The sequence below is a fragment of the Marmota marmota genome, unplaced genomic scaffold (genome assembly GCF_001458135.2).
Source record: "Marmota marmota marmota unplaced genomic scaffold, marMar, whole genome shotgun sequence".
Lineage (NCBI taxonomy): Eukaryota > Metazoa > Chordata > Mammalia > Rodentia > Sciuridae > Marmota > Marmota marmota.
In genome coordinates, this window is record NW_025999968.1 from 556,899 (window position 1) to 584,824 (window position 27,926).

The 27,926-nt window shown below is 43.3% G+C and overlaps 2 protein-coding genes across 7 annotated transcripts in view; both read right to left on the reverse strand.

Annotated features, from left to right (window-relative positions):
- Positions 1-11,632, reverse strand: part of Pla1a (phospholipase A1 member A) — a 32,117-nt gene extending 20,485 nt beyond the window's left edge. The window contains exon 1 of one of the 4 annotated variants that reach the window (XR_001502666.2): positions 11,448-11,632. Coding sequence is in view for 1 of the 4 variants with exons in the window: in XM_015478475.2 (XP_015333961.1) it covers positions 11,448-11,520 (73 nt within the window). In the remaining 3 variants the exon portion in view is untranslated. Of the gene's footprint in view, positions 1-4,418; positions 4,438-11,447 lie in introns of those variants that run through there. The other 3 variants (XM_015478475.2, XM_015478476.2, XM_048803261.1) reach the window with 3 other exon arrangements.
- Positions 11,633-18,678: 7,046 nt separating this feature from the next.
- On the reverse strand, positions 18,679-27,738 carry Adprh (ADP-ribosylarginine hydrolase). 3 transcript variants are annotated; one of them, XM_015478478.2, is made up of 5 exons: positions 27,581-27,738; positions 26,685-26,787; positions 24,623-24,977; positions 22,040-22,400; positions 18,679-21,225 (listed from the first exon to the last, which is right to left on the reverse strand). In XM_015478478.2, the coding sequence occupies exons 3-5, from the start codon at positions 24,933-24,935 to the stop codon at positions 20,811-20,813; spliced, it is 1,089 nt and encodes a 362-aa protein (XP_015333964.1). In that variant the 5' UTR covers positions 24,936-24,977; positions 26,685-26,787; positions 27,581-27,738; the 3' UTR covers positions 18,679-20,810. The 3 variants fall into 3 exon arrangements, with proteins under 3 accessions (XP_015333964.1, XP_048659219.1, XP_015333963.1); XM_048803262.1 differs by lacking the exon at positions 27,581-27,738 and adding an exon at positions 27,537-27,555; XM_015478477.2 differs by lacking the exon at positions 27,581-27,738 and adding an exon at positions 27,442-27,545.
- Between the last annotated feature and the right edge of the window lie 188 nt (positions 27,739-27,926).

Genomic DNA, 27,926 nt, shown 5'->3' on the forward strand with positions numbered 1-27,926 from the left:
ACTAAATAAGCCTTCTTTCTCTTCTTCCCACCCCTCCCTTCATGTGTGTGTGTGTATTTGTGTATGTGTGTGTGTGTGTATGTGTTACTAGGGATTGAACCCAGGGGATGTTGCTCTACCTCTGAGCTATAGCCCCAGGCCTTTTTTATTTTTGAGACTAGGTCTCTTCTTTTTTAATTTTTGGCGGTGCTAGGGGTTGAACCCAGGGCTTTGTGCATGCAAGGCAAGCACTCCAGCAACTGAGCTATATATCCCTATCTCTCTTTTCTCTTTTTAAAGTGAGTTGCCTAGAGCATTTCATTATAGTAACTCTATTCTAATACAGCAAGCCTCAACAATCATCAAAGAATCAATATCATCCAGACAACATCATCTAAATAAAATGTAATAGAGAAATCAATACCAAAAGTTATTTAAAAATACATTTGTTACATGTTAAAATACATCTGTGAAATGTTGAAAAAAATACTGTTCTAAGTAATGTGTGGGTTGAAGAAAAATCACAATGGAAGGTAAAGAATATTAAAAACTAAATGACAAAAAAAAAACAATACAGATAAAAATTTGTGTAAGGCGGCTAACACAGCTCTTAGGGTGTTGAAATGGTTTATTGGGAAGCCATTATCTGAGACAGTGCTAGAGCCTGAGTGCCTACCTGAGTAAACCAAAACCCAACAAATGGAGAACATCACCCCCCGGGGAAAATGAAACTTAAGCACTACTGATCTGAAGTGGCCAACTAATGTATAGCCAGGGACTTTAATGCTACCACTTCATTTTTCTTTCTTTATGGTACTGGGAATTAAACCCAGAGATGCTCTCCCACTGAGCTATGTCCCCAGCCCTTTTAATTTTTTATTTTGAGACAGGTCTTTTTAAGTTGCTGAGATTGGCCTCCAATATGTGATCTTCTTGCCTCAGCCTCCTGAGTCACTGGGATTACAAATTGCCACAGCACCTGGCTCCAATCCACATTAACCACTCAAGTATTTTTTTTTTTTTGCCTTGCTCCACATGTATCTCTTAAAAGTTTTTCCTTCATGCCTCTTTGGTGAAGTCCTGGACCAATTGCGGTCAGAAGCTAATTCATGAATCATTGTTGGCTCTAATAAACTTCGAAAAGGAAATTTTAAGTGCCTAAGTTTATCTTTTAACAGGGGAAATACATAACCTTAAATTAAAATGTTACTGTGAAAAAGGGAAAGATTTAGATTAGATTATGGTAGTTGAAATATAGAAAACAGTGCAACCCAAGCAACACCATCAGCAACTGTCGCTGTGATTTTGTAGGCCAAGTTTCTTGGACATGTCTTGATTCTTCCCTTCCTCTCACTGTTGCGGGAAACAGACCCATCCATTAGCCAGAAGCATTCGGAGAGAACTCCAAACTTTATTTACATGGGCAGTCCCAGAGAATACAAATTCTGAGCCCTGATCCACAGTTTCTCACAATATATATATGTTATTTGGCATCATCTTAGATGCCATCCTATCCTTGGGGCTTTTTTCCTCTTTTTAAAAGAGTTCCTAATCTACGCGGCTGCAGGCCTTGGGCCAGGTCTCTAACAGAAAGCATGCTTACAGAAACAGAGAAGAACCAGCTGTTTTCACAGGCATCTGTTAAACCTCTAGCCTTAAAGCTTGGTACAGGGGCTGGGGTTGTAGCTCAGTGGTAGAGTGCTTGCTCAGTGCCTTCATGGGGAAGGCACTGAGTTCAATCCTTAGCACCACATAAAAATAAAGGTGTTGTGTCCATCTACAACTAAAAATAATTTTTTTTAATATTAACAAAGCCTGGTACAGGTATGTTTACATTTCAAGAGGGAGAAGTGGAACTCCCAGGGTAGTTAATATATAATCCAAAAGATAGGGACCCCTGAGGTTCCTGAAGAAAGGCTGAGAGAGAGGAAAGGAACTGACCCTCTCCCCAGGCACTGGTTTCTTACTATAATATTTTTATAATTTCATGTTACAACACAAATGCTAAGTAAATCCTGTTGGCTCTACCAGTGGAATCATATGTTCAATTTTCAACCATATTCACCATCTACTTGCACAACAATCATCACCTTCTAATCTACTGTGGAATTCGCTAATTTGCTATACTTACTGTTTACTGACTGCCTGCCCACATTACATTATACTTTCAAACAAGGCAGGGATTTTTTAAAAATCCATTTTGTTCACGCCACTGCTTAGAATAGTGTCTGGCACACACAATAAACTCCCAAGAGCTATGTCTTTGAAAAGAATGATAAACTAGATGTACTTTTGATAAAACAGAATAAGTAAAAAAAGAGAAGGAAGTCACAAGTAAACAATATCAGGGAAAAAGGGGGATATAAATATAGACATGGTCAATGTTATTTAAACCATAAAAGAACATGTTTGTACCCAACCAAAAATGGAAAATATGACTATTTTCTTAAAAGTGTATAATTTTCTAGATAAGCACAACTTACCAAAACTCAGTCAAGAAAGAAAAAACAGAAAATCAAATGCAAAACTATAACATAATGGAAATGAAGCAGTCATTTTAAATACATTTATCAAAAACCTCTAACAGGGACTGGGGTTGTGGCTCAGTGGTACAGCACTTGCCTAGCATGTGTGTGAGGCCCTGGGTTCAATTCTCAGCACCACATAAAATTAAATAAAAAATAAATGAACCATTGTGTCCATCTACAACTAAAAATATTTTTTAAAAAAACAAAAACCTCTAACAGGCCAGCTTTACAAAGGAGTTCTACCAACCCTGCAAGATTTAATTTATACATGTTGTTCCAGAGAAGAGAAAACAGAAGACAGAGCCAGGCACAGTGGCACATGCCTGTAATCCCAGCAGCTTTGGAGACTGAGACAGGAGGATGGCTAGTTCAAAGCCAGTCTCAGCAATTTAGTGAGACCGTAAGCAACTAAGACCCTGTATCTGAATATAATATAAAAAGGGCTGGGGATGTGGCTCAGTGGTTAAGTGCTCCTGGATTCAATCCCCAGTACCAAAAAATAAAAAATAAAAATAAGAGACAGAATCTCAACTCATTCTGTAAGAATAATAAAAATATTAAAGATAAATAAATAAATAATAAGAATATTTAAATAAAAATATTTAAACTACATAAAATATGATCAAATCTAAATCCAACAAGGATAACAAGATCAAAAAGCACACACAGAAAAAAAATTCATGGCCAAGCAGAGTTTAATCCAAGGAATAAAAGAATTGCATAATATCATAAAATATATAATAATATATATAAACATAATTAATAATTAATATAAAACCATATGCTCATCTCAACAGAAGCAATTCCATTTAGCACTGGAGACAAATAAAAATGCTTTCCATCACTGTTTCTGTTTGAACATCGTACTGTGGTCCTCGTCCTTGCCAGGAAAATGACATCAAAATGGAATAAGGTTATAGAATTTGACAGGGGAGAGAAAAAAAATTGCCAGTACTTGAAGACGGACAAACTGTCGATCATTCAAGAGTAGAGAACGTGGCATAGTGGATCCTGCTTGGACAGCCCCACCCCCACCTCCCCAACCCCTGCTCCAAATTTAAGAACAATGACAGCTGAAGCTCAAAAGACAGGAAAAAGGACTTTGATTCTTGCTCTTGGGTTCTATTACATATCTTTTATGGAATGGTTTTGTTGTTGTGTTGTTTTCTTCTTTAGTTCATTTATATGTGAATTATACTAATACATTGTGAAGGGTTTTAAAAAATCCTTTTATAGCCAGGCACAGGAATGCACTACTATAATCCCAGTGACTTAGAGAGACTGAAATAGGAGGATCACAAGTTTGAGGCCAACCTGGGCAACTTAGCAACCCTGTCCCAAAATAAAAAAATTAAAGGGGCTAGAGATGTAGCTCAGTGGTAGCCTACCACTGGGTTCAATTATCAGTACTGAAAAAAAAAATTCCTTTTGTTCCTTGGATTAAAACTTGCTTGTCCATGATGGTTTTTTGTTCTTCTTCTTTTTATGATCCAATTTTCCAATTCAGTTTTTAAATATATGTTATTTTATCATTATGCCTGTCTTTATTTCATAATTTCTTATGTGTGTATTTTTATCCTTGTGTATGCTCAGCATGCTTATTTTAAATTCTACAGCAGGGCAAACCCTATAAAGTTCCCTCTAGCCCTGTAGGAGTTCTGACTCTTTTTTTCTCATTTGGACAAATCCTACTCTTAAAAAAAAAAGAAAGAAAGAAAGAAAGAAAGAAAGAAAGAAAGAAAGAAAGAAAAGAAAGAAAAAGTCTACATCATAGGTTTTTTAAAAACTTATTTCATCTGGAAATGAAAAAAATTTTCATGGTCACATGAAAGGAGTCAATACTCTAATACGTAGCACAGAAGTAAGAGAAACTTAAAATATTTAAGTATAGCCAGAAACCGTGGCACACACCTGTAATCCCAGCTACTCAGGAGACGAGGCGGGAGAATCACAAGTTCAAAATAGAAAGTACACAGGCTTGAGGTACCATTACGTGGGAGAGTGCATGCTTAGCATGTGCAAGGCTCCAAGTTCAATCCCAGCACCAAATAAATAAAACATGAAAGTGCAGTTTAAAAGTACAGGCAATACATGGGGAGGCTCCAACATTTACCCAGTATTCTGTACAGGAAGAAAATGAGAGAAAAAGCAATATTTTTTTAAAGATAATTGCTAAGACATTTTCATAACTTAAAAAAAAGTACGAATTCTCAGATGAAAATTATTCTCAGAATAATGAGCGAGATCAAAAAATGAGTAAATCAATACTGGGCACTAGATTAGCAACAATGAAACAATCTGATAACACTAAATATTAGTGAAAGAGGACAAGTGGTCACATACATTTTTGGCGGGGATCTGAAATGGGTTAACTACTTTGGAAAGCAATTTGGTTATACCTGGTAAAACTGGAGAGCCCAATGCCTTGGGATCCAGTGATTCAATTTTTGAAATCAATCTTAAATTTTCCATATTGCAACATATACATAATAGAAAAAATCTGGGAAAAAAATCTAGCTGTACTTCGGTGGAGAGAAATGAGTAAATGAACTGTGAGTTACTTTATAATTTTGAATAATCTGCAATATTTAAAATGAAGAGTAACATCTCTCTACCTGAATAGTCCATGTTGATGAGTAAAAAGTAAAATTTGAAATTTTAAAGTGTTTTCCTCAGAGGTAAATTTTATACACATTTTCTTCTGATTCTTTCCAGGAAAAAAAAAATAAATATATATATATATATATATGAACAGGCATAAACTGCATATATTTAAGTATTCCTTTTGTATTTATTTTGTAGTGGAAAATACCTAGAACTTAGCCAAAGAGAAAAGAATTCTGTTTTTCGAGTTTAGAAGCACCGGGACTTGCAAACTACGTCAATCAAACTGGAATACAACTCAGATAGAACACAGGCCTCTTCAGCGAAAAGGGAAGTGGTAGAAGACAGGAAAGACCTTAAAACCCCTTCTAGGATACTGTTTTGTCAGCAGAAATGGGAGGTGATAAGGAAAAAAGAAAGCAGTCCAGGCAGTGGGCACCATAATTCCCTGGGAAAGGAGAAATGGGCCGCTGAGCCAACCTAATTCTGGGATCACTTCTCTTTGGGATGGTGAATCCCAACCAAGGTATTAATTAGGCTCTGGATGCCAAAATTACCTCTGCAGACAGGGTGGGGCTCCCTAGCACACAGAGGACTTTAGGGACCAGAAAGATCCAAAAGTCAGTCATCTAGCAGAGAGGCTCTTCTCATCCTGGAGGCACATGTGCATGTACAAGCTAAACTCTCTGCCAATAACTTTCCTCTGGGACCAGGAGGATATTCCTGAGTAATATCATGCTATTTGCCTTCGGTTTTTCTTTTGGGAAAACAGAGTTCTAGACTTTGCTGAAGAGAACCTGGAAAGTCCAGGGAAAGACAATAATCTTGGCAGGTGATAAGGATGGCAATCAAGTGGCAGGCCATAGGAATGGTGGTGGCAGTCTGCCTTCTTCATCCTCATTTTTGCAAAAACTAAAAACTTGCTGGGGCAAGCACAGAAGTGGTCCCACCTGCATTCCCTGTACCTTCCTCTGCACATCCCGACTCCTGTTCTAGTGTCCTTCCATGCATGTTAATGAAATTTTGCCAGTCACCAAGGTGTTTTGTGACTGACCATCCAGTGCCTCTAAAAGCCATTAGAGGATCTCTTCAACCAGGGGGCACAAGATTGTATTCCATTCTGATTTGAAGATGAGAGTTTCCTTTGATATGTACTACCAACCTGTTCTCTGGGTGGGTAGATTAAATGGTGACTCTGAAGACTTTGCCATGTGTCTAGCTAGGGCTATGGAAGAAATAGTGTAAAACAGAAGATGTAGTCCCCACCCTTGTAGAGACCACACTCAAGCTGGGTATAACCAAACCAGCATGTGTGAGACTCTGCACTAGGGTGGACCTAGGAGAAAGTTTGAAAGTGCGGGGGCAAGAACCTGATGCTGGAAGGATCCTCACAAAGGGGATGCCCTGGCGTTGCTAGTGGTGAGGAGATTCTAGACATCAGGCAGCTGCAGAGAACCCGGGAGAAAAAGAGGCCTTAGCAGATTCAGTGGGGCTCAGTGAGCAGGGCAGGGCAAGGATAGCAGATTGAGGTCCAAGGCCTGAGCATGGGAACCAAGGGCTTGGTTCACATGTGAAGAGGTTTTCTGAATGAAGGAGGGCAACTGACAGTGAACTCTGGACATCTGAAGAGCCTTGATGTGATTGCTGAAGAAATTTAAAAAGAGACTTCCATCCTCATCCCAGATACTCTGCAGAGCAAGAGCCTTGTGTGACTTTCTGAGTCTCCTGTGATAAGGGCCACTTCACCAAGACCCCCAGGGCCCACTTTAAGGAGAGGTAAGTGAAGAACTGGTTTGACCTGGATTCACTGAGGACTTGGAACTAGAATAGCTGGATGATTCTGAAAAAGAAAATGGGGTGTGGGAAGGAGCAGTACAGGTGAAAAGCATTCACTCCTCCTATGCTAAAAAAACAAATTTTTATGGAGCTCTAACAATTAAGGGTAAAAAACAGGCAAAGAGCCTAAACGGGCAATTAATTGAAAGCAAGTGAAAATAGCCGATACAGAAAAAGATGTTCGACCTTAATCATAATAAAAATAAGAATTAAGTCAATGCTGTAATACTATTTTTCCTATCAGATTAACAATACTAAAAATGTTTGATATAGCAGAGTATTGACAGGTAGGAAATGTGCTTTTGAACTAAATGAATAATTACAACCTCTTTGGAGGGAAATTTTTCTCATATCTGCAAAAATGTACAATATATAAATCCTTTCAACATAGTATATAGTACATAAAGTCACTAAGAAGAACAAGGTAGCTCTATGTGTTGATATGGAGGCTTTCACACACGGGCACAAAAATACATATAATACATATGTATTAGATAAAGAAAAAATACACAATACACATAAATATATATATATATATATATATATATAGTTTATAGCATATCTTTAGAACTGTGGGAGTTTTTCCTATTTGCATATATTTCCATGTATCGCTTGTACCCTTTTGAAAATTTTTGAATCTTAAAACTTACAATTTTTTCCTTGTGCTCACTTTATCTCCATGACATGCCAGGGGTTTATAAACAATAAAAAGGAGAGGTAGAGAATTACATAATGGCTTGTCTGAGTCTGAAAAGCACCCATAGTTTCCCATTCCTGGGCCTGAGTGCTGAACAAGTGTTAAAGAAACGTTCCTACGACCCTGGCAAAGCCCCAGCTTCCCCCATGGGAAGTGAATCTCGGGGCCCAACTGCATAGGGCTCCTTTTCCTCGCCTGGGCTGCTTGTGGTTCACACAGGTTGACCTATGTTCTGTAAATGTTAGAAACGTCATCTCTATGATCCTGTCTTTACTTGTCTGAGGTGTGTTCTGCAGACTGGTATCTCACCCATGCTTTTGTTTTAAAAAATTTTCTTTGTCTAGAGCAATCTGATTGTATGGCCTGGGCTGAGAAGGGAGTGGGGTGCGCTGACAGGAACAAAAGGGGGCTCAAAACCATAGCTAGACACTGTGCTGTCCAATGTGGAGGTAATGGAGGAGACAGGGGTGTGTGTCTGGGGTTATGGGCTCCCTCCACCATGCTTTCAGAGGACACTGCAGGGTGGGAGGAGGGCAGGGGCTCTCAACACAGCTGACTTGAGGGTGGGCTCTTGCCAGACATGTAGGGACAGCCCAGCCTTCAACAAAGATGGCATTGGCTGGCTTATGAGAGGCCAGCATTGCAGGTCCAACCCTGGCTTCTCCTCCCCAGCCACCTCTGCCCTCAGCTCAACACTGCAGGCCCTGAACCTGCACTCCCTCTGAGCCCCAGCCTCCTCGGCAGACACAGCCATGTTCTCTCATGACCTACAGATCACTTGGTCAGCAACGTGGCTGAAATTATTCACTCTCTGAACCCCATTTTTTGGTGAAAGTGTTACTTCAGAACTAGGGTCATTTAATTAATCTACCAAATATGTCAAGAAGTGAAAACGAGGCCTGTAATCTGCTCAGTTTCTCCTAAGCCGTCATGGCCTTTGGTTTATTGAATGGTTCTTGAGGGCCATGTCCTAGGTTAGGCTCTGGGGATTTGAGGATGAGTAAAATACAACCATAGCCACCTTCAGGGACTCAAAGTCCAGAGGGGAAAGTTAAAAGTAAGCAGGAAACAGACATCAGGTCTGCAGCCAGGAACACAGGTGATGAGAGAACACCTGACTCAGGTAGAAGACTTCAGAAACCACCTAAGGGAGCACACATAGCCTGCCTGCACACACAAGGGACAGTTTGATCAAGGAGCAAGCTCAACAGCCTTGACCTCCCCCAGTCCAAGGAGAAAGCTGCTGCGGCCTGGTTTGCTATGGAAGGTTGTGAAGATGCCCAGTCAAGAAACAAGAGGGTTACCTTCCACAGGGCCTGTGAGCACTGGCTGCCGTGCCAGTGTGACAGAGGGACCCTCCTGATCAACTGACATCTCAGCACCTCCTTAACCTCCCTCCTTCATGCTCATTTGATCTCTTCCTTTCCTTTCCTTTCTCTTGATCTCTCTGCTTCTCGACTGTCTTAATGCAGTTACGCTCTTTTTCCTTTCCCTTTTGGCACGTGTCCCTCTTGGTCACACACAGAGTATCTCCACCTATCCACCTGTCCATTTTGATTTCCAATATAGCACTTTTAAAAGAACAGGAAACATTGATTCAATATGTATTGTCACCGTTGATAACACACTCAGTTAAAGTGGGAAGGAAGAGAAATAGATGGGAAATAGAGAATGGTCTGCAACAGATAGCTGTGAAGAGAAAAATGGAGGCAGACAAAGGCCCTGCTATTAAATTATTACCAGCTTATTTCCTGCACATGGCGTCTAGAATGCTGCCCACACATGAAGATGGAACTGGATTAGCTTATCCTGACCCCAACTCTGCTACCTGGATCAGTATTTCTGAACTCTTTTTTAAGTGCTTTTATTAGTGCATTGTAGTTATACCTAATAGTGGGTTCTTTTCAACATAATAGTGCATGCATGGAATATAATTTGCTCCATTTCAGTCCCCTTCTGAGTATTTTTAGTCTGTGCCTGAGGCTTCTAGGCTTGCTGAAAGATGAGGTTCCAAAAAGAGTTTGAAGGCAGTTTACTACTAGTTCTCCCACCTTGAGTTTCAAACCAACACAACCAAACAGATGCTTCCTGGCCCTGTAGTAGGCATGGAGCTGCTAAACAGGAGCAAATTGGCTGCCAAGTCCACCTCTATAGCTCACCCAAGAACCTTCAGGGACACCTCCCATCTTCTCTCCAAAGTAGCTCCATGGCAGCCCTGTTCCCTCCTCTTCCATTGTCCCATACAACCATTCACCAATAATAAAATCACCAGAGAAAAAGCAATTGCAAAAGGTCAGACCTTGTGCAGAGATTGTCTCATTTAGCTCTTACAGTGTTCCTATTTGGTAAGGATAATCTCCAATTACAGGTAAAGAAAAGTTACTTCCTCAGAGTCAAACAACCATGAAGAAACAGAACCAGGGTTCCAATCAGTTTGTCCTGACCCAGAGCCTGTTCCCTCTTGCTTGACCTGAGCTCCCCTGAGTAGCGATACAGCAATACTCATTGAGCATCTGTGGCATACAGAGCACAGTGCGAAGCGTGTTAAAAGAGGCAGGAAATCATATCCACACTTTGAGGAAGCAAATGATTGAAGCAGGAGAAAGCCCATGGGAAGCCAAGCAGCACCTTGAAAAGCCCCTGGGTGCAAGGAGAGAACACAGTCACATCACCATGGGGACTTTGGAGCAGGTAAAAGGTGTTGCAGAGGAATGAAGTGTTGCAAGAGAGAGAGGAACCATGGGAGGGCTCCTGGAAGATGTGAAGAATAGAAGTAACCCAAGGGGACAGGCATGGTGGCCCGCACCTGTAATCCCAATGACTCCAGAGGCTAAGGCAAGAGGATCGCAAGTTCAAAGCCAGCCTCAGCAATTTAGCAAGGCCCTAAGCAACTTAGCAATATACCCTGTCTCAAAATAAAAGACAAAAAAGGACTGGGTGTGTGGCTCAGTTGTTAAGCCCTCCTGGGTTCAATCCTCAGTACCCCTACCCCCCAAAAAACAGAAATAACCGAAGGGTTGTATGAGCAACCCCAGGCAGAGGAACAACACATTCTAAAGCTAAGGGATGAGAGAAACATCTTGTGAAGAAGACTAAAAAGCAGTCTGCTTTCAGAAGCATAAGGAGGGGCTCTTTCTGAAGGTGTTGCCCTGGTAGGTGGGGTGGGGAGGGGCAGTGTATGTGTCAGTTTGCTATATAAAGCAAGTGGGAACCATGGGCTGATTCTTTACCAGGGGAAAGACACAACACAAATGGCATCTGAGGGAGGTTGCTCTAAGGGGCATCTGTGGTTCACAGAAACGAATTCTCATAATCCAGCCAGGGACGTGTGACAAACCCGAACTTGAGTTAGGTCAGTGGCATTAGAAAGGACATCACAATCTCAGTGACAAAATCGTTATTAGATTGTAAACTTTAATTTTTAACATTAAATATAACTTGGGAAAAGTGCACATTTTTAAGATAAAAATGGATATTAATTAAATTTTGGAATTAATTAAATTTTGCTTTCTTATAGTCACCCTGGCTTGTGCAAGGTGAAGAAGATTATAACGCAGGTTTTAGAAAATGAGTCAACCAGGGGAAGTTTCAATTTTTGTGACCTGAGAAAGTGCCCTGTTTACCAATCATTCCCATTATGATAGTAGGGGTTTTTTCCTCCCTCTTTTAAATTCACTTTGGGAGAGGCTAAGAAAGGGTTTTTAGGGGACATCCCAACAGTTAGTATTGCATATGTAGACAATTTAAGAAATAAACTCTCTGACTAAGATAAGTTCCACCCAAGGCCCGAGCCCCCAACATACCTGAATTTCCAACGCTGAGCCACAAAAGAGGTCCCCACAACCAGAAGCTTCTCGCCCAGAGGTCTGGGGGCATCGCTGAGCCTGGAGTCTCAGTGCTAGTATGAAGCAGACCCCTAATGTCAGACAGAGCACACAGGCCGGCCTACCACCAACACCCGCTTGGGGCTCACTAATCATTAACTGGCCTCATAAGCCATAAAAGAAAAATAAACTCTTCCTATTTGTTTAACCTCCAGAGTTTTCCATTTCTTCTTCTCAATAAAAACAAATACCCTTTACTCCCCCCCCCGCCAAAAAAAAAAACAAGGAGACATTGAAACACACTGTTCTTCCTCCCTGAGTCAAACACAATCAGGAAACCATTTCCTGAACCTCTCCCATTTCCCATTACAAAATGTCAGTAATGACCAGGGTTGAAGCCTTTCATCTCTAGGTGGTCACAATAGTCTTGCTATACTGAAATTGTCTGTGGTCATGTTTTTCTCCCCAGGAAGACTGAGCAACTTGAAGGTGAAGACCTTCTCTTTCACTTTTGAATCCCCAGGGCCTAGCACAGAATGGCACCAATGAGACGCAGTAAGTGTGCATTTATTGGACAGAATGAAAGACAATGAAATTCGCTTCTGGAGAGTACAACCTTCCTAGCATCTTGGGGCTAGAAGTAAGATTGAACCTCAAAGAAGAGATGTACAACTTCCTGGATTCACAAATACAGAAATAGAAGAATAGAAGAAGAAAAAGACTTCCACGCTGTTGGTGAAGGTCACAGAGCGGGGGCCCGGAACCAGGGTGGGTCCAGTGTACCATGTGGCCACTTCACCCAAAGGAGTGGCAGAAACCACAGGAAGCTATTTGTAGGCAGGTGAAAGAGGGAGGGCAGGGAACTTGCCTGGGCAGCACTCCCTAAATTGTAAGCCATCACTGCAAGGCAGACCTCCCCGCAGCAGGGCCAGGATTGTCCTTTCTGCCCAATAACTCTGTGGGATGAGTTCTGTCTACACACGTGTGTTCCATAGCCGTCAGGCATGGAGAAGTTAAGTAACTTGTACGCGGTCATGCAGAGCTGGGATTTCAAGCAGGACCAGTTAGCCTCAGAACCCCACACTCTGAAGCTCTGCTGGTACCACCGACCCCAAAGAGGCATTGGTGCTGCACCATCAGGGCTGAAGTCAGCCCTTGCTTTCCCTTGTGCACATGATCCCACTGTTTCAGCACTGCTGCCGTCAGGAAAGAGCACAGCAATAAGCAGGGCATGTTGAAGGCAGCTCTGATGGCAGAGACCAGGCCAGATATATTAGTTCAGGTCCTGGGAGAAGACTCTAGGGTGTGACTAGATGTGCAAGAAGTTTATTGGGCCAATACTGTGAAGAATAAGGGATGTTGAAGAAGGTGGTGACAGCCTTCAGATTGGAATGCCATTCTGACACTTATGAAAGAAAGTGGGAAGAAAAGAAGACAACCTAGAAACAGCCATGGACTGTAGCACAGTTCCTAGAACATGCTTCCCAGGCCAACGGGGAGTCCTTAAGTCAAAGTCTCCTGCTAAAGCAGTCCCGTGTCTTGTAGAAATGGGCCTGTATTGGCAGCCACGCCCTGGTCAGCCATTAGTCAGGGTCAGCCCAGCAGAAAGTGACTCTGCCTCTAAACCTATCTCAGGAAATAATTTTAGGCCTCACCAGCTTTGACTGCAAAATGAGTTCACATCAATTTTTAAAGTGTTTATCCTTATAGTTCTACACACATATGCTTTTTTAAAAATCAGATAGTATGAAAGCATATGGCAAAAAATAAATCTCCATGCACCTCCACTTGCCAGTTCCCTAGCACTATAGAAGGCAGTCATTATCATTTTCTTGCACGTCCTTCTAGAATATTCTATCTCATCCTTTTTCTGAATTTCACACATTTTTGGCCTATTATACAAACTTTTCTGAACCTTGTTTTTCACACTAAACAAGATATTTTGGAGTTGCCTCAGTCTTTAAGGTTGCATAGAATCTCAGTACATAGAACGTGTCACGAAATTTTAGTGCTCAACTCACAATGGCTCAAGCTCCAATCCCAGGATTGGAGCTTGAGCCATTGTGAGTTGAGCACTAAAATTGGGATTTTATTTAATTAATTTATTAATCCTGGGATTTTTTTCATAGAGTCCAATTTTTTGCCAGATTCCTTTCCAATGGGAGGTGAATAGAATGAATTTGGAGCCTCCATTCCTGGTGTCCCATATGTACTATGTGTAAGCACATGCACATGTGCACATGCAGGCACACATGCACTTACAAATACATGCTCCGCTCAGAAAAAGTCATAATATACAAGCATAGTACAGGACAGTTCTCTAGTGGCCTTGAATCAACCCAGTTTCCCCCACTTCTTGTTTGTAGTTCTCAAGATTAACTGCAGAATGTGCTGGGAACGCAGCATCCTGAAATAGTGGAGAATTGGCTGGAACAACCTGAGCCCTCTTCCATTCCTCCCCCTTCCCAGAATCAGGATGTCCTTCAATGCTTTAGCCCAGCAAATCATGTGTCCCTAGGGTGTAAAACCAGGGCAGGCTGCTCTCTGGGGCTCCTCAGCTGTGACGCAGTTGGAGCAGATGCAAATGAAACTCCATCTGCCTGGGCATCATTCCTGAGCCTTGGGGAAGTGGTTGCCAATGAATCTCTGCTTCCTGGCCATGAGTAACAAGCCTGCTTCCTGTAACTGGTGTATACACGGGTGTGCTGTCTCACCAGACTCTGACAAGTTGGTAAACAGTAGGCAGTGAAACTGCTTCACATATAGAACAAGCTAAATTCTTATGGAGAAAGAAAGCGTTTCCTGCCCCTTTTACTCCAGACTACATCATTCTAACTTTCTTTTTTTCCTACTGGGCATGGAATTCAGCAGCTCATGCATGCTAAGCAAGAGCTCTACCATTGAGCTACAACCTCAGTCTCTAGCCTTTATTTTAAAACAGCTATATTTCTGTCTGTTCTCAGAAAGAATAGGCGGAGTCTTACATTTATTCAGACAAAAGACCACTGTGGTTTTGCCCTAACAGAGAATTTTTGTGTCCCCAAGTTTTTTTTTTTCAGTTTTCAGTGGACACAACATCTGTATTTTATTTTTATATGGTGCTGAGGATGGAACCCAGCGCCCCGCGCATGCCAGGCGAGCGCGTTACTGCTTGAACCACATCCCCAGCCCCTGTGTCCCCGAGTATTGAAGAGAGATTGAAAATTGTTGGCAGCTTTGAAATGAGAGAGTTGATGCTAAAATTCTACCGTTTAGAGGCTGGGGATGTGGCTCAGTGGTAGAGTGCTCACCTAGCATGTGCAAGGCACTGGGTTCGATCCTCAACACCACATAAAAATAAATAAATTTTAAAATCATATTTTGTCAAACTACTACTAAAATATATATATATTTTTTTAAATTCTGTGATTTAGTTTGCCTAACTTCAAAGAAAAATTATTTGTGAACCTCCTGGGTATATCACACATTCTGGGACATGTGGTGCTGCAAGTCAGTGTCACAAGAAAACTGAAGGGAGAGAAAACCCTGTGGGTTGTGTCAGAAGTTTCCCAAATAGTAGAAGAAACTGGCTGGAAGTGATGTGTCTGGGGATTTCCCTGGGTCTCCCATTTCATGACAGGCTGGCAGAAAGAAGACTCTGTATACATTTTTTTTTTAAAGATATCAGTAATATGTAGGTAGTGTGTGCTGACATGTTCCATTTGTGAGTGTTTAGCATGGGCCAGATACTATTTGCAAAATATACAATCCCATAAAGTAGATGCTACTATTAGCCTCATTTTACACATGTGGGAAGAGGCAGAGCCAGGTTTGATAGCTTCCCAAGACTACAAAAAAATGACAGGGCAAGAATTTTATTCTAAAACACTACACTAGTCTCATTTTTAGGACATTGTCAAGGGAAGCATCATTAGCCCCAACTGAGGTTAGTCCTCGTAATCTGAGACTCAGTGGGGCCAATAGCATGTTTGGTAGCAAAACACATTTCAAAGAAGCTCTCTGAAAAATATCACAGAGCAAGCCTCAAGCAGGCTTGTTACTCATGGCCAGGAAGCAGAGATTCATAGTCATCCCCATATTCCTGCAGTAGGGAGCAAATGTACACGTTTGGAGAGTGCCCCCTTTCCAAGTCCCCTGGATTTGGGCTTGGTGCAGTAGAAATGCCAGAAAGGCCACATCATTTCAAATGTCACCTCTACTGAACAGTCTCCATGGACATCATCCTGCTGGGTATCTCAGTGGTAGAGTGCTTGCCTGGCATACATGAGGCCCTGGGTTTCATCCTCAGCACTGCAAATAAAAATAAAATCATCTTGCTGGAAATTCCTTGTTTGCTCAAAGTCATGTTTTCCAATTTCATTTTTTCAGATCTCACCTTCCCTGTTCCTGCCATACCTATCCACTTATCACCCATACTAATACAGACTAGATGTTTTATTGAAATATGTTTCAATAAATGTATCTCAGAAGGCAGATTTACAGGAAGACAACACAAGCAGCCTCGGAAGTGTGTGGGCAGGTGGAATGTGTCACCTTTGCCTTCTGGCATTGGCCATGAGGGAAGACTGATCATAGCCCAGACAAAATTATGGGAAACGCTGGGTTGAGGCATGATCTTTTATTAACAATACAAACTTCAGTGGGTAGAAGGGGAAACACCCAAGGATTCTTTCTTTGATTCTGTCCCCAGCTTCACACAAACCCATTTCAGACTCACATTCTTTGAGTATCAGAGTCTAAACCCAGAGACCCTGAAAGGTCACTCAGCTAGTGTACACGATGACAATAAGGCCTAGAAAGGGGAAGTGGGAGCTTTGGCAAGGGGGGGCAGTGGGCAGCTGTAACCAAACATGACACAGAGACAGAAGTGGGTATTATGGTCCAAGCATTGGGCAGGGACTTCTCAATGGCCAGAGGATGGAATGAGGGCAGGGGCAGAGGAGGCCCTCTGAGGAGGGAGAGTGCTGGAGCGTGAGGACACTGCCCATCTCACAACTGCACCTGGACTCTGCTCTGCCCTCTTCCTACCCTGCCACCAAATGTGGATCTCAAACCCACATGCTTTTTGTTCAGCACTTGGTGTGGGAATTGAAAAGGGCCCGGCCATCCCCATCACCAGCCTCTCCTGAGTTTCATTTGTCTCTAAGGAATACTTTTCTAACTCTTGTAATTAAGCATTAGAGTGTATTAGAGTGCAAAGGTAAAAGGCCTTGGAGACTGTAATGTTCCATAGAGTAAGAAATATAGATTTGGTGTCTGTCTCTACCCAGTTCCTGGCACAGAGCTCCTAAAACCTATAGATTAGGATGCAAGAGAATCTTTTTTTTTTCCCCTAATATTTGATCTTTGACTCTGTTTCCTTACATAGAGCTCCCATGACCTTTGCAATTTCCTGAAGGTTTTTGTTTTTGTATTGGGGGAGGGTTGCTTTGTTTTGTTCTAGTGAGGTGACTCTAGATGGGCTCCTGGATAGCCTCAGAATGGACACTGGTTGCCAGGGGAACCACTGATTATGTGATTAGAGGGTTGGAACTTTCATCCCCACCCCACCCCCCACCTCCAGGGAGGGGAGAGGCCAAAGGCTAAGTTGGCCTCCAACCATCACTGATGAAATCAATCATGCTCTATATAATGAAACCGCCACAAAACCAAAATTTGATTTTGGTTGACCCTCCCTTCTCCAAGCTCTGGGGAGCTTTCAAATTGCTAAACACATAATAGTTTCTGGGAGGAACACCTTGCCCTATGCATCTCACATCCATCTGACAGTTTATCTGTGACCTCTGTGAGCACCTTTTTATAATAAACTGATAAGCCTAAATAAGTGTTTCCCTGAGTTCTTTGAACTGCTCCAGCAAATTAATTGAACGTAGAAGGGAGTCGTGGGAGCTCTGATCCACAGTTGGTTGGCATGAAGCACAGGTTGCCACCTTCGACTTATGATTGGCATCTCAGGTGGGGCAGTCTTGTGGGAACAACCCCTCAACCTGTGGGATCCGATGCAAACTCAAGGTAGACAGTGTCATAATTGAATTATTTTAGAGGACAGCCAGCTGTGTCTGCTGGAAACTTGCCTAGTATATGGGGAAATGACTCCCAAATATCTGCTGTCAGAAGTGCCGAGTGGTGTAGAAGAGTAGGGAAAACATTATGGCTTGATATTTTACTCTCTTATAGAGACAAACCTGGGTTTGAAACCCAGCTCTATCTCACCCTAGCTGTGTGACTTTCAACAGATGGCAACCTTTCTGAGCCCAATTTCTTCATTCAATAATAGGTTGCTGTGAACTGCCTGACACACAACAATACTGTTCCTCATTTTCCTTTTCCTTTCCCAAATGGAAGGGGTTTCACCACCTCCCCAGGTGTCACTCATCCCAAATGCCCCCTCCCCTGAAAAAAAAGTTATGAAGGCCGTCCCCAGTCCCTATATGAATGGCCCCAGATCCCAGGCAGTCATTCCTTGAGGAGTTGGTCCAGTAGGCTGGGTGGACTGTGAAATCATCAGAGCCTCTGCTCCTTGCCTACAACAGCCCAGTAGCTTTGTAGCTGTTTAAAAAAAAAAAAAAAAAAAAAAAAGATGCAGATTTACTTACTCTGAAGAGGTAGAAAATGAAGAATAAATGGAGAATGTGGTTGGAGAAAGGTGGGTCAATCAATGCTAACTTGACAGATCTTGAAAGAAAATTATTGCCAAGTGTGATAGCTTAGTGTCACTGTGACCAGAACACCTGATAAGACCAGCTCAGAGGAGGGAAAGTTTATTTCAGCTTACATTTGCAGAAGTTGGTCCATGGTGGGACGGCTCTATTGCTCTGGGCCAAAGGTGAGGTGGGACATCATGGCGGAAGGACATGGTGGAGGAGCACTGCTCAGCTCATGGTGGCCAGGAAGCAGAGAGAGATGGAAAGGGCCTGAAGGGAAGGCAAACACTTCCAGGGCACCACCTCCTCCAGCCATGGCCCACCTGCCTAAGGTTTCCTCCCAGTTAGGATGGACTGGTTAGATTTTAGCTCTCACAATCCATCACGTTACCTCTGAACATTCCTGTATTAACACAGGAGCTTCTGATGGACACCTCATATCCATATTTTTTCCCTATTTTCATACCCAAACTATGGCACCAAGACTTCTAGCATCAAGCCATCTTAGGTAATGAAGAAAAGCAAAGGAAGCACCATCCACAAGTCACAAAAGCATCCTCAGTCCATAATGTTACCTGTGGTTTATTCTGCTTTCAGTGCACAAATGTTAATGGAATGAACATGAGAAACTTATTACTGTGTTTAAGATCATTTTTATTGGTTTTCTCTAACATTATGCATAGAGTGAAGTTTATCTCATTCCCCCATTCATTCTCATCCTTCTTCCTCCTCACTCTCTCCCCCTCTCCTTCATCCCTCTCCCTCTCCCTCATCCCTCTCCCTCTCCCTCTCTTTCTGCAGCACTATGGTCAGGAAGGATGATGCAGGTGGATGGGCAGAGGTGATGATGGGAGGGTGTGATTGTTCTCTTCTCATCGCTTCTATTTTCTTAGAGAAATAGGAAGCGAGGTCATCAGCCAAAAGTGAGGTTTGGGGAGGAATGTTGAGGTTTGAGAAAAAGGAGTCTAAAAGTCAATTTTTTGAGGTGTGCCTGTGATGAAGAGTGAGAATGAGTAACTAAATATAATAAGAGTTTTTTCCCCCCCTATTTTCTGGTTGTCTCCAATTGTGGTGAAGCACCACAGCACAGAACAGATGCCAAGACACCCCCAACCCTCCCTCCACCTCCTCCACCACACCCTAAAGAGGCTGAAGGACTTGGAAAGACAAAGCCCTGTAGAACTAAGAGATAGCTGGACTGCTGTTATCAGATCTCCCAACCCCACTCCCAGCTGAAAACCAGAGATCTGTAGGAGAAATCACAGGAGTCATATTCTGGGGTTGTACTGTAAGGGGAAGCACAGGAGTTCTCATCCTCACCACCCAACAACACCCAACAAGGATGGGCCTTTACCTACTCTCCTGGCAGACTGGAGGTGATCACAGAAAGATGACATGGCTTCTCATTTCCAAGCCAGCTGGTTGCTGGACAGTGTGTGCCTGAGGTTGACCCAGAACACACCATCACTCCACAAAAGGATCAGTGTGGTGACAGGGCTGGGACAGAAGGCCGTGGATGAAGTGAGATGACAGTGACCAACTGCCTGGCAATCAGAGATTTCACCTGGCAGGTTCTGTCTGAGCTGGGCCTTGGAGGATGAGTGAGAATTTACCAGGCAGAAAAGGAGAAAGAATTGCGTCAAGAAATAAAGGGGATGATGTATTTACTGGAACCTGACTAGAAGCTTAGCATGATCAAACTATTTGTCCAGATAACTCCCAAGGGTCACGAGGGGACACCAGATAGGAGAGCAGGTAGCAGCATTCATTTAATATATACTGATGGAGTGTCTACTGGGTGCCCAGGCACTGGGCTATGTTCTGTCAGGGGAGAATACAGACAAGCAGATACTAACAAAACTGGTAACATTTGAAAGGCCACGAGGAACTCCTGAGAGAAGCTAGAAGCAGCATCTGCCTAGGCCTGAGCTCCTTGGATTGCAGAATTCACTGAAAAATACTCAGTGCAACGAAGTAAAAGAATATAGATCTAAAGTATATTAAGAGGCACAACAGCCTAACAGATGCTGTTAGGGCCTCACGTGCACCTCTCACTGTTCCCATATACCTTACAGCTCACTGTTGCAAGCACCTCTGAGTCCTCATCTGAAGACATTCATGTTTGGCTTGTGCAAAAGGCAAGCTGAGATATACCAGATGGAAGTTGGTGGATCAATACCCCAGGCTTGCTTGCTCTTTAGGTGGAATAACTCTGCAGACTGCCTTAGGCAGAGGGCCCAGATGGACTGCAGCCCAACTGCCCACAGTGGAAACCTGCTCACTCACACACCCTGTTCGCTTCCTTTCCCTCCCAGTCTCACTTCCCCATTCTCCTACTCATGCTTCCTGGAACTGCCTTCCAAATAAACTCCTTCCACTCGAATAAATCCTTGTCTCAGAGTCCACTTGGGGCAGGGGTAACCCAACTGAAGAAGAAACAGAAAAATCTTTTAGAATGATTGGATGATGAAAATGAAGACTCAAATGCGAGGCGATGAGATTTCTAGCTTAGGAGATGTGGACCCCATCAACAAAGATAAAAGACTTTACTACAATAGCTTCAGAAAGAAAAGGGTGAGTCTGGAAAGCTTGACCTCAATGTGCTCAAGGGACTTGTCTCAAAACTCCCTGAGTACAAGGTTAAAAAGTGAAAAGAAACTGAACAGAAGGAGCCCCAGGAAATGAACCTCACATCTCCCTAAAGGCTCGTTGCAGCGTCTTTCTCTGACGCAAGAGAATATAAAGCCCCAGCTGCCTCTTCCAGCCTGTGTCTGTATTCTAGCTTCTCATAGTTGGAGGGTCTCACTCCTTTAAAACCATGCATAACTCCCCACCAGCAGGCAGCAATGGCTGCTGTAGAATCGCTGTCTCCACCATGGAAAAAGGCTCGGTGGGCAAGCTCCTTCCAGGAGTCTCCCGCGGCAAGGATGGCATCATAGGCAATCATGGGGGCATCGTGTCCGCTGCTGCCACCCCAGCCAGAATAGCTCAGAGAAGTGTAGAACTGATCCCTCTCCTTCACATCGAAGGGCTGGGGGAAGGTAGGGGCTGACTTGCCATCAGAAATCCCTCTAAGTTTCAGGTAATTTTCCCATTGATTTTGGAAGTAGGACCTGTAGGAAGAAAAAGAAAATCTATAGTCAATTGAAAAACTAAAGTCTAAAGCTGTAAGGAAAAGGTGCCAGGTGGGTGTGTGTGACGAGAGAAAATTCCAACTTCAACTTCTTGCATTAGTATCACCAACAACAAAGAAAATCAAAATCAGTTCCAAGTGTGATTCATGTAACAAATTTTCGCTAAGCATCTACATCCAACGAGACACTGACCAGGTTGCTAAATAAAGAATATAGATATATATCAAGTTAAAAGGTAAGAAATAAAGGTTTATTTTTCCTAGGTGGAGAGAAATACCAAATGTCATCTTTCCTGGGGAACTTTAGGACATCAAGACCGGGCGTGACTTCAGCAGAAAGTCTCTGAACCTTTTTATTCTAAGAAAGGGAATGTAAAGTGAACTTACAAAAAGGGGAAGAAGTGGCCTTACCACTTATTATTTAGCTAGTGGGAAACCTAGCTCTTGAGCTTCTAAGAAAGGATTTAAAAATATTGTTTATATGTCGAGCCGATACTAAACAAGCAAGCTCCAAGTAAGAGGGAAACAATTCTTGGAAAATAACGCCAGAGGGCCACAAAAATCATAGAAAACACAAAACAGAATCCCAACATAACATGGAGGCACTGTGGCTACACTGCTCATCGAGGTGCCCACTTGGCTGCTCTGGGGTAACTGTGGCTGGAAGGGAACTTGAAATCCTTAGCAGGGAGCTGAGTGGTGAAAACCATGTTGGCTGTGGACATCTCTGAATCTTGGATATACATACGCAGATTCACCCACATTCCAGCCTGCGCAGGAATCTAAAGACTCACCAATGCTGCAGATTCTCCTCCACGAAGTAGCCTGATTGGACTACGTACTTTTTAGCTTCTGGCAGCACTTCCATCAGTCCTTTCCCCCACTGCTGCGGGGGTTTGCCATTCACAGCATAGGCTGTAAAAAGAGCTGATGCGAGGGCTCCCAGGTAGCCTGTTGGGTGGTGGTGGGTCATTCGACCGCTCTCAATGCTCACTTGGATCAGCATGTCCAGCTGACTGTGGTGAGGGAACCTGAGACCAATGCACATGGCCCGCATGGCAGCCCCACAACCACCTTCATGGCTGTTGAAAGGAATCCTCCAGCCATTGGGCTTGTCCGGCTCCAGCTGCATGGCGTTCTGCACCGAGGCACCACCTGGAGGAATCAGGCCAGCATGGCGGTCAGTGGAACCAAAGCCAAGCCCCAGGAGGAAGAAGGAACTTAATCTCTTAAGTTCCCTGATGGAAAGGGAAAGGCAAGAAATTATGACAACAGATGCCCCTGGACTCTAAGCCCCAACCCAACAAGGTGCTGTACTTCATATATAATCCTTTGCATGATAATATTAATTTAAAAAGAACCAGATTCATATAAAGAGCCCTAGAATCTTTACCAATTATCATAGAGACATTACAAGAATTCAATAAAGTCAGTATAACACATTATTCTCTGTTTTAAATGAATAAGATAAAGTTCTAAAAATAAAACCAAAAACATATAACCAGCTAGTTAGTGGCCTAGTAAAATCCACCAGACTTCAAAACCCAAGTCCTTCAAGAGCTCAATAAGAACCTGCTAATTAGAGCCTGTAGATGTTGGAAAGAAGACACAAATTGTAGGGTGAAGCACTGGGCTCAGATAAGGAGTAGTGGACCTGGGCTGTCCCTTTGTGACAGTGGCATAAGCAGGCTTGTCCACTGACTTATTGTACTGAGGGCTGTGAATACACATGGAGCCAAGTGATGGCAAAGCATACTTTGGAGTGTAATATTATTGTTCCCTTATGAGTCAGCTAATTCACATCTATGTTCATGGATGGCATAGGTAGACAAAGAAAATATTCTATGTGCTAAACTAAGGAGATATTAGCTGCAAAGAAAGGATGAAAAGGGATTGGCTTCTAAGGACCATCCTTAAGCCCCTGGGTATGGTGGAGAGGCGCTTTCATTAGGAGGTAATCTGGGCTGAACTTTATTCTTCCAAATTTATAGGCTAAAGCCCAAACATCCAGTACCTCAATTTGGAGACAGGGCCTCTCAAGAGGTGATGACGCTAAAATGAGGCATTAGGGTGAAGAGAAACCTGGATACACAGGTTGCACGCACCACATGAGGACACGGAAGATGGCCATCTGCAAGCCAAGAGAGGCTTCAGAAGAAGTCACACCTGCCAACTCGACTCTGACTTCTAACAACCAGAACTATGAGAAAATAAATGTTTAAGCCACCCAATTTATGATATTTTGTTATGGTAGCCCTAACAGACTAATACAGGAAGAGGGGTCAATCTGATGGGCAAGAAAAAGGTGACCCAAATCACCTCATGGCCTGAGGGACCCTAACAAGTTACCAAAGTGGCCAAGACCATTTGTGAGAAGACCTAGGACTACATGAGGAGTCTCTACAGAATCCTTTCCATTTTTCTTTAAGAGAAAAAAATATGTTTTCCTTTATGCTTGTTGATTACAAAAACTTAGAAAATACCAGCTGTGGGAGACCAACTCAGTCATGTGCACAAGGTTGGTCTCCCACAACCCAGCTATTTGGGAGGGCAAGGCAGAAGGATCACAAGCTAGAGGCCAGCCTAGGAAACTTAGTGAGACCTTGTCTCAAAATAAAGCTCTAAAAAAAGGATTGGGGATGTAGCTCAGTGGTAGAGCATCCCTGGGTTCAATTCTCACTGCCACAAAAACAAAAACAGGAATGACCAAAAAAAACCACCAACAACAAAAATTTTAAAAATACAAATAAGTAAAAGGAAAATAAATAACTACTCCTATTACTTACATATAATTATTAGCATCTTTGCTTATATTCTTCCAGACTTCTCCCAACATAGAGCTACATGTCTACACTTTTAATGACAGCAGTTTCATAAAACATCTACTGTTTTAAAATCTACTTCTTTTCACTTAATGTATAATACCTTTCCATATCAGCAACTATTCACCTGCATAATTTTACATGTGGAAATGCACAGCTATTATTAAGTAAATTACAAGACATTTGTTTCTATTTTTAGCACAACTACTATCAACACTACTGTTTCCTTGATATATATTTATTTCTATCTGTGGTACTGGGGATTGAACTCAGGAGCACTGTCACCAGGCTATATCCTCAGCTGATTCCCTCCCCTTTTTTGAGACAAGGTCTCTCTACATTGAGGAGGCTGGCCTCGAACTTGTGATCCTTCTGCCTCAGCCTTTCAAGTAACTGGAATTACAGGTGCGTGCAGCCACCATGCTGGTGTTCACTCAATATTTAAATTTCCATCAACATTTTTCTTTTTTGTTTTTGAGTTTGTACCAAACTTAAGGAAAACGTTCTTAAAGATTTCCTTGGGCCTGTGTTCTTTTCACCCTCCCCAGCCTTCACCTGGTGCCCGGCCATCCATGTCTTCCATGCAGTCTTGGTAATACTTAGCAAGGAGAGAATACAGTCGAGTCAAGTTAGGGGCTTTCCCAGCTTCCAGGAGGGCCTCTGCTGTGGCCAGGTGCATCACAGTGTCATCGCTGACTCTCCAATGCCCCACGTCAATGGCTTCCAAGCCGCCCAGCTGGGCCAACTGTTTGTGTATCTTCTCCCCGTCCCGGAGGAACTCCCACTTCCCGTTGAAGTATCCCAAGGCATCTCCAGCTGCACTTAGCACCATGGCAGCCATATACCTCTCCAGCAGTCCCCCACACATGCTGGGCTCTGCAGGGGCTGTCCTAGGGGGCAATATAGATACCTGAAGGAGAATGGAAAAGAATCAGAAAAATAAGAGCTCCGAGTACATTTAATTGAGCATTTACTTCTTGTAGGCATCATATTAAGTACATCTCGTTTATCCTCATAACTGCTCTATAAGGACTATATCATTAGGTCCATCTTGTATCTGAGAAAACTGAGGATCATGGAGATGAAACAGTTTCAGAAATATTAAGAGACTTGTCTCAGGTCACAGAGCTAACATGAAGCAGGACTGGGATTCTGATGAAGGTCTAGCAGACTACAAAGCCCAGGATTTTAACTATGACGATATCTTTGCCTCTTGGTGAACAGCAAGCCTATTAAATTATGCAAGTCAATCCAAGTGTTTAATTTTCTTTTTAGTTGAGACTTGACCTTAGAAGTATCACAATGCAGTTTGCAAAGCACCGACACTGTGTCTCACTAGTAGGGAAGGATTGCAGTACACATTTCAAAGATAAGGAAACTGGGGCTCATAGAAGCTAAGTACTAGCAGGGAAGGATTGCAATACACATTTCACAGATAAGGAACCTGGGTCTCATAGAAGCTAAGTTCACATACTCAGAGGTGAAAACCCCCGGACTGGAATCTTCAGATTACAGGCCGGAAATTCCAGTGTGTTACTCCATTATGCCTCAGCCCTGGCCTACTTACCTTGGGCAACCCATTGGGGCCTCAGCCTACACATGTGTAAAATAGTAAGGATAATAATAGCAACATTCTAATGGATTTGTTGTGAGCAGTCAATGAGTTAATTTTCATAAAGCACTGAGAACAATACAGGTGCACAGTAGGCACTATTTTTGTAATTATTTTTATTATTCATGTGTAACCAGAGAAAAGGTTTTTCATTTATTGAAACAGAATACTTTCTCCCCATAATCTTTGCTTCAATAGCAATATTTAAACTTTGTTTTCCTTTTAAATCATGGAATTCTAGAGTACTGAGATCTCGGTATGCCCAGCTCAGATTAAATCCTTGCTAAATTATATATACCTAAATTATGGACCCAGTCTAGGTGCCCTTCAACAGATGAATGGATAAAGAAAATGTGGTATGTATACACGATAAAATATTACTCAGCCTTAAAGAAGAATGAAATTATGGCATTTGCCAGTAAATGGACGGAGCTGGAGATTACCAAGCTAAGCAAAATAAGCCGATCCCAAAAAACCAACGGCCAAAAGTTCTCTGATATGTGAATGCTAATTCAAAATAAGGGGGTGGGGCTGGGGAAGAATAGAGGTACTTCACCTTAGACAGAGGAGAGTGAAGGAAGGGGAGGAGGGTGGGGGTGAAAAGGGCAGTAGAATGAATCAGACATTATTGCCCTATGTTCGTATATGATTACATAACCAGTGTGATCCTACATCATGTACAACCAGAAGAATAAGAAGTTATACTCCATTCATGTATGTGTCAAAATGCATTCTACTGTCATGTAGAACTAATTAGAACAAATAAAAAAAAAATTTCCTGCTAAATTGCTGGCTTCCCTGCAGGTGCATTTCCTAACAGCCCCCTCCCCTTCTTTCCCAAGTTCCCCAGTGTGCCCCATTCCCTGGAGCATCAGGTTCAAATCCTTCCACCATCTGCCCACCCTAGCCATCCATCCCCCTTGAACAGACTGGCAAACACTTTTTAAGTTTGAGCTCTGCTCAAGCTCCTTCTTCACTTAATTGCTCTTCTTCCCCTCCACTCACCTAAATGGTATCTTCCCAGGGTTTAGATCAGGTCCTCCTTGGTCTTCTGGAGTCCTTCTCCAGCTGCACTGCCCCAGGCCAGGGAGGGCAGGTTGGCAAACCCCTGGAGAAGCAGTGAATGATGAAGATGAACTGAACATCCAAAGCGCAGTTCCTGAGGAGGCTGGAGCTTCTTGGCTCACAAATTATATTTTTAAAGCCTGATTTACATATTTTGTTATTTATAAATGTAGCCTAGGACTGGAATTCTGGCTCACATAAGAATTTGTTGTGTGACTGTAAACAAACCATCCCTCCTGGAGCTTGAGATTTTCCCATCTGTAAAAGGGACCAGAGAAGGAGGGGGATGTCGATGCTTCCCTGAGATCTGGTCTTGGGCTGAGACTCTCAGAGCCCAAGCAAGCTTAGCCGTCCTCTGAGGGCTAACTTTCAACATCCTTTATCTTCCCTCCCAAAGTCCTCGGCTTCTTTTGTGTAATTCTTTCCGGCTCCACCCTAACGTGTGTTTTGTGAGTCGCGGCAAGGTGGAGGAAGAGGACCCTCACCTTTTTCTGAAATTCGATTTCACTTTCGCACATTACCTAGTCTCCCACACGGGACGCTGTTTTTCCTAAAACTTTTCTAAAGCTTCACAGTTCACATTCTGTACACTCAAAACTACGGTCCTCTGCTTTCTTTTTTTTTGGGGGGGGGGCGGGCTGGGGAGGAAGAGGTCAGCATACAAACACATAGGATTTGCAAAGCGGCTGGCACCCACACTGGGAATCACGGAGGCCCCTCCACTTTCAGGATGCGCGCGGGGCTGGGACCTGCCAAGGGGAGGTGCGAGCTGGGGGCGCCGGAAACGGGTACCTGGTCACCAAAAGGAGAGCGGCGTCTGGTGGAGAAGGATGTACCTGGTCGCCTCCGAGAGAGGAGCGCTAGGCACGAGGGCGGATCCTCGGCCTGGAATTCTGGTTGCGGAAGAAGCCAGGCTATCCCGGAGTGCCAGGCTGGGGGTGGCCGCCTCGGGAGCCGGGAGCACGCGGAACCAGGGCGGGGACGGAGCCTCGGGGCCGAGGGCGGAGCCGCGGGGCCAAGACCCGGGCCGCGCCCAAGTTCAGCAGATCGCCAGCAAGCGCCGCCTCCTTGCGCTTGGCCAGACCGGATCCAGCGGGTCTCCGGGCCGGGAAAGCGGATTCCGTGTAGGCCGCGCCCTTCTGCGTCCCAGCTGTCGGGAACCGCTGTCACCCACCACCGATG